Source organism: Salvelinus sp. IW2-2015, unplaced genomic scaffold, assembly GCF_002910315.2.
Source record: "Salvelinus sp. IW2-2015 unplaced genomic scaffold, ASM291031v2 Un_scaffold2321, whole genome shotgun sequence".
Lineage (NCBI taxonomy): Eukaryota > Metazoa > Chordata > Actinopteri > Salmoniformes > Salmonidae > Salvelinus > Salvelinus sp. IW2-2015.
The window spans coordinates 23,211-30,099 of NW_019943646.1; the positions used below are offsets into that span (position 1 = coordinate 23,211).

Consider the following 6,889-nt stretch of genomic DNA (forward strand, 5'->3'; position numbering starts at 1 on the left):
AAGGTTTTTACACAGATATCAGTATAGTAAAGGTTTTTACACAGATATCAGTATAGTAAAGGTTTTTACACAGATATCAGTATAGTAAAGGTTTTACACAGATATCAGTAAAGTAAAAGGTTTTACACAGATATCAGTAAAGTAAAAGGTTTTACACAGATATCAGTAAAGTAAAAGGTTTTACATAGATATCAGTATAGTAAAGGTTTTACATAGATATCAGTGTAGTAAAGGTTTTTACATAGATATCAGTATAGTAAAGGCTACTCACAGGGAAGTATTTCTCCACCAGTGGAAAGTCAACAAAGCCAATGAGGATCCAGGCGAACAGAGTGAGGAGAGAGACCGCAACGATGAACGGGACAAAGTAACCACTGATCTTATCTGCAAACTGCTGGATGGGAGCCTGCAGGGGAGAGGTCAGAGGTCATAAAGGTTAAAGTATAGGTCAGAGGCCACAGAGGTGAAGCTCTTCCAGCTCATTACTGAAAAATTCATTCTGAGACAAATCCTCCATGTGTTGCCCAAGGTCAGTTCTGTCAAAATCAAATATTGACAAATATATATCAAATATCCCTTATATCCAACTGTCCAGGAAACAGAAGATAATTTACACAAAATGAACATATTACCACCACCACCCTCACCTTAGATGTCTGAGCCTCCTCCACTAGTTTCACTATCTGAGACAGGGTTGTGTCCAGGCCCACATGTGTAGCACTGACGAGCAGAGAACCGTTCTGGTTGATAGAGCCAGCTATCACTGTGCTGCCTGGCTTCTTAGTCACTGGCATGGCCTCGCCTGAGACAAAACACGTCAGAGACGAGGCATTAGCTTTGAGATGTATCCTCTCCAGTCTCCTCAGAGTTGATCTTCCCCACTGTAACCCACCTGTGATGAGGGACTCGTCAGCCATGCTGTGTCCCTCGATGACCCTCCCATCAACGGGGAACTTCCCTCCAGGCACCACCCTGACCACGTCTCCTCTCTGGACCAGCTCTACATCTACCTGCTCCTCACTGACATGGACAGAGAGAAAGGCATGTAGTCAGATGCAGGTTCTATGCCATGTCTCAAAAGAGTTTGCTGTTCAATGTTGGCCTGGGGTCAGTTCTGATTAAACATCGAAATGAAACTTAAACACTTGAAATAGTTTCAAATATCTTACAACCTGCCTTATCCAATTCCTAATCTCAGGGCCAGAAACGGTTTTGGTTAAGAGCAGAAACACCCAGGCTATCCAACTCCAAGTCTAGAAACAGGACATGTTTAGTGAAGTACCTGAGTACAGACATGTCCGTGTTGAGCGTGACCACCGTGGCCTCGCTGGCCTGGAGGGACATCAGCTTGGACAGAGCTTCTGATGTCTTACTCTGCAGGGGAGACAGAGCAGGTCAGGAGTATATGGTTGCAATAGCTACAGAGCATTCGGGCCGGATGTGATACAGCCTGGTTTCGAACCAGGGACTGCWGTGRYGCCTCTTGCGCTGAGGTGCAGTGCCTCAGACYGCTGCGCCACTCGGGGGCTCATGTCTTCTAGAAGATATGCTTCTACATCTTTATAGCAACGGACAGTAGTAGCTGCAGAGCATGGTGCTATTTCTGTAACTAGAGTACATCTCTATTAATGATAAGTCATCCGTTTGTGTTATAGCTAAAGTATGCTTTTACATACAGTGCCTTCAGAAAGTATTCAGACCCCCTTGACTTTTCCCACATTTTGTTACATTACAGCATTATTCTTAAATTGGTTAAATTGTAACCCCCCTTATCAATCTACACACAAAACCTCAATGACAAAGCAAAAACATATATATTTTTTTTAAATKTCTGGTTCTATTCCAGGCTGTATCACATCCAGCCGTGATTGGGAGTCCCRTAGGGCGGCGCACAATTGGCCCAGCGTCGTCCAGGTTTGGCCGGGGTAGGCCGTCATTGTAAATAAGAATTTGTTCTTAATTGACTTGCCTAGTTAAATAAAGGTTAAATAAAGAGATATATAGGTTCAGTACCTTGGCGATCTGCTCCAGCCAGCGCCCCAGGGAGATGAAGACAAAGAGCATGGGGGGCGTGTCAAAGAAGGTGATGGGGTTGACCTTTGCCCTCTCTATCATGGCGACCATGAGGATGACCACGGAGTAGGTGAAGGCTATGGAGGTGGCCAGCACGATGAGCACGTCCATGTTGGCTGTTTTGTGTTTCAGGGCCTTGTAGGCATGGGTGTAGAAGTAGCGYCCGCCAATAAACTAAAAGACAAGAATGTTAAAAAATAAAAWWAAATATTAATTTCAGGTTTGATTAGAAAATGACTTTCACACTTGAGTCACAAATGGTGATTATTATTTAAGTAAGTATTGTGTTACTTAGAAAGATACACGAGATCACCAAAAGTATGTGGACACCTGCTAGTCGAACATTTCATTCCAAAATTATGGGCATTAAAATGGAGTTGGTCCCCCCCTCTGCTGCTATAACAGCCTCCACTCTTCTGGGAAGGCATTAACATGGAGTTGGTCCCCCCTCTGCTGCTATAACAGCCTCCACTCTTCTGGGAAGGCATTAACATGGACTTGGTCCCCCCTCTGCTGCTATAACAGCCTCCACTCTTCTGGGAAGGCTTTCCACTAGATGTTGGAACATTGCTGCGGGGACTTGCTTCCATTCAGCCACAAGAGCATTAGTGAGGTCAGATCACAGATGTTGGGCGATTAGGTCTGGCTCGCAGTCGGCGTTCCAATTCATCCCAAAGGTGTTTGATGGGGTTGAGGTCAGGGCTCTATGCACACCAGTAAAGTTCTTCCACACCTATCTCGACAAACCATTTCTGTATGGACCTCGCTTTGTGAACAGGGGCATTGTCATGATGAAACAGGACAGGGCCTTGCCCAAACTGTTGCCACAAAGTTGGAAGCACAGAATCGTCTAGAATGTCATTGTATGCTGTAGCATTAAGATTTTCCTTCACTGGAACTAAGGGGCCTAGCCTGAAACATGAAAAACAGCCCCAGACCATTATTCCTCCTCCACCAAACTTTACAGTTTGCACTATGCATTCAGGCAGGTAGACTTTTCCTGGCATMCGCCAAACCCAGATTCGTCCGTCAGACTGCCAGATGATAAATTGGGATTCATCACTCCAGAGAACGCATTTCCACTGCTCCAGAGTCCAATGGCGGCAAGCTTTACACTAGTCCAGCCAACACTAGGCATTGCGAATGGTGATCTTAGGCTTGTGTGCGGCTGCTCGTCCATGGAAACCCATTTCATGAAGCTTCTGACTAACAGTTATTGTGCTGAAGCAGCTTCCAGAGGTATTTTGGAACTCGGTAGTGAATGTTGCAAACGAGGGCAGACAATTTTTACACGCTTCAGCACTCGGCGGTCCCGTTCTGTGAGCTTGTGTGGCCTACCACTTTGCGGCTGAGCCGTTGTTGCTCTTAGTTGTTTCCACGTCACAATAACAGTACTTACAGTTGACTGGGGCAGCGCTATAGCAGGGCATYCTTGTTGGAAAGGTGGTATCCTATGACGGTGCCACGTTAAAAGTCACTGAGCTCTTCAGTAAGACCATTCTACTGCCAMTATTTGTCTATGGAGATTGCATGGGTGTGTGCTCGATTTTATACCCGTCAGCAACGTGTGTGGCTGAAATGGCCAAATCCACTAATTTTAAGGTGTGTCCACCTACTTTGGTATACAGTGCCTTCAGAAAGTATTCAGACTCCTTGACTTTTTCCATATTTTGTTAAGTTACAACCTTATTCTAAAATTTATTAAATTGGTTTTTTTTGCTCATCAATGTACACACAATACCTCATAATGACAAAGCAAAATCAGGTTTTTGAAATGCTAATTCACTAAATATAAAAAAACATATTTACACAAGTATTCAGACGATTTACTCAGTACTTTGTTGAAGTACCTTTGGCATTGATTACAGCCTTGAGTCTTCTTGGGTATGACGCTACAAGCTTGGCACACCTGTATCTGGAGAGTTTCACTCATTCATCCCTGCAGATCCTCTCAAGCTCTGTCAGGTTGGATGGGGAGTGTCGCTGCACAGCCATTTTCAGGTCTCTCGAGAGATGTTCGATCGGGTTCAAGTCTGGGCTCTGGCTGGGCCACTCAAGGACATTCATAGACTTGTTCCGACGCCACTCCTGCATTGTCTTGGCTGTGTGCTTAAGGTTGCTGTCCTATTGGAAGGTGAACCTTCGGCCCAGTCTGAAGTCCTGAGTGCTCAGGAGCAGGTTTTCATCAAGAATCTCTCTGTACTTCGCGCTGTTCATCTTTCCCTCAATCCTGACTAGTCTGCCAGTCCCTGCCGCTGAAAAACATCCCCAAAGCATGATGCTGCCACTACCATGCTTCACCATAGGGATGGTGCCAGGTTTCCTCCAGACATGACGCTTGACATTCAGGCCAAAGAGTTCAATCTTGGTTTCATCAGACCAGAGAATCTTGTTTCTCATAGTCGGAGTGTCTTTACGGAAACTCCAAGTGGGCTGTCATGTGCCTTTTACTGAGAAATGGCTTCCGTCTGGCCAATCTACCATAAAGGCCTGATTGGTGGAGTGCTGCAGAGATTGTTGACCTTCTGGAAGGTTCTCCCATCTCCACAGAGGAACTCTGGATCTCTGTCAGAGTGACCATCTGGTTTTGGTCACCTCCCTGACCATGGCCCTTTTCCCCCAATTGCTCAGTTCGCCCGGGCGGCCAGCTGTAGGAAGAGGATTGGTGGTTCCAAACTTCTTCTATTTAAGAATGATGAGGTCACTGTGTTCTTAGGGACCTTCAATGCTGTAGACATTTATTGGTACCCTTCCCCAGATCTGTGCCTCGATACAATCCTGTCTCGGAGCTCTAAGGACAATTCCTTTGACCTCATGGCTTGGTTTTTGCTCTGACATGCGCTGTGGGACCTTATATAGACAGGTGTGTGCCTTTCCAAATCATGTCCAGTCACTTGAATTTACCACAGGTGGACTCCAATCAAGTTGTAGAAACATATCAAGGATGATCAAAGGAAACAGGATGCACCGAGCTCAATTTCGAGTCTCATAGCAAAGGGTCTGAATAATTATGTAAATAAGGTCTCMGTTTTTTGTATTTTTTATACATTTGCTAAAAATTCAAAAAAACTGTTTTTGCTTTGTCATTATGGGTTATTGTGTGTAGATTGTTGAGGATTTAAAAAAAGTATGTAATCCATTTTAGAATAAGGCTGTAACAAAATGTGGAAAAAGTCAAGCGGTCTGAATACTTTCCCGGAGGCACTGTATATAGTGTAAGTCTAATTTTAAATCAGGGGCTTATTCAGTCTGATATGATCTATTTTATTCGACAGAGTCTTGTTTGTTCTACATAATACATTTATATCTGAATGTTCTATAACCTTGCACTCTTTTGAATACGCCCCTAGTGACTGCTCCCTCCCTCCCTCCCCGTCTATACGCCCCTGTACAGGTAGGAGGAAAAGAAGGGAGGGAGGGATAGATGGGGGGTGGTGGAGGGATAGAATGGTGGTGGTGGGTAGGGATAGATGGGGGTTGGGGGGGTAGATGGGTGCGGGTGTGAGGGATAAAACTGGGCGGGGGGGTGATGGGGTGGATATGTTGGGGGGGTGAGGATAGGAGGGGGGCGGAATAGATGGGGAGAATGGGCGGGAGGGAGGGATAGGATGGGGGGGGAGGGAAGGGGATAGATGGATGGGGGGATGGAAAGGGGAATATAATGGGGGAGGAGGGGTAGAGGATAGATGGGGGGAATAGAATGGGAAGGAAGGGGGGAATGGATAGAGCGAGGGGGGTTATACTGGGAAGGGAGCCAGTCAACTTGGGGCGTATAGACGGGGAGGGAGGGAGCAGGTTCACTTGGGGCAGGGAGGGAGCGGCAGTCTTGGGGCGTATAGACGGGAGGAGGGAGGGAGGGAGCAGTCACTGGGGCGTATAGACGGGGAGGGAGGAGCGTCACTTGGGGCGTATAGACGGGGAGGGGAGGGAGCGGTCACTATGGGCGTATAGGGAGGGAGGGAGGGAGCAGTCACTAGGGCGTATAGACGGAGGGAGGGAGCAGTCACTAGGGGCGTTAGAGGGGAGGGAGGGAGGACAGTCACTAGGGGCGTATAGACGGGGAGGGAGGGAGGGAGCAGTCACTTGGGGCGTGGGAGGGGAGGGAAGCAGTCACTAGGGGCGTATAGGACGGGAGGGAGGGAGGAGCAGTCACTGGGGGCGTATAGACGGGGAGGGAGGGAGCAGTCACTTGGGGCGTTATAGACGGGGAGGGAGGGAGCAGTCACTTGGGCGTTAAGACGGGGAGAGGGAGGGAGCAGTCACTTGGGGCGTATAGACGGGGAGGGAGGGGAGCGGTCACTAGGGGCGTATAGAGGAGGGAGGGGGGAGCAGTCACTAGGGGCGTAAGACGGGAGGGGGGAGGGAGCAGGTCACTAGGGGCGTATGAGGGGAGGGAGGGAGGGAGCAGTCACTAGGGGCGTATAGACGGGAGGGAGGGAGGGAGCAGTCACTGGGGGCGTATAGACGGGGAGGGAGGGAGCAGTAGGGGCGTATAGACGGGGAGGGAGGGAGGAGCAGTCACTGGGGGCGTATAGACGGGGAGGGAGGGAGGGAGCGGTCACTAGGGGCGTATAGGGAGGGAGGGAGGGAGGGAGGGAGCATCACTAGGGGCGTATAGACGGGGAGGGAGGGAGGGAGCAGTCACTAGGGGCGGTATAGACGGGTGGAGGGGAGGGAGCAGTCACTAGGGGCGTATAGACGGGGGGAGGGAGCAGTCACTAGGGGCGTATAGGCGAGGGAGGAGAGGAGCAGTCACTAGGGGCGTATAAGGGGGGAGGGGGAGGGAGCAGTCACTAGGGGCCGTATAGACGGGGAG

At 48.6% G+C, this 6,889-nt stretch overlaps 1 protein-coding gene across 1 annotated transcript in view; it reads right to left on the reverse strand.

The window, feature by feature from the left end:
• Positions 1-6,889, reverse strand: part of atp7a (ATPase copper transporting alpha) — a 29,305-nt gene that overhangs the window by 4,825 nt on the left and 17,591 nt on the right. Inside the window, exons 10-15 of the mRNA XM_024140880.2 lie at positions 3,983-3,988; positions 2,014-2,247; positions 1,283-1,374; positions 893-1,020; positions 648-802; positions 272-406 (exon numbers count right to left, since the gene is read on the reverse strand). Coding sequence (XP_023996648.2) covers positions 272-406; positions 648-802; positions 893-1,020; positions 1,283-1,374; positions 2,014-2,247; positions 3,983-3,988 — 750 coding nt within the window. The remainder of the gene's footprint in view (positions 1-271; positions 407-647; positions 803-892; positions 1,021-1,282; positions 1,375-2,013; positions 2,248-3,982; positions 3,989-6,889) is intronic.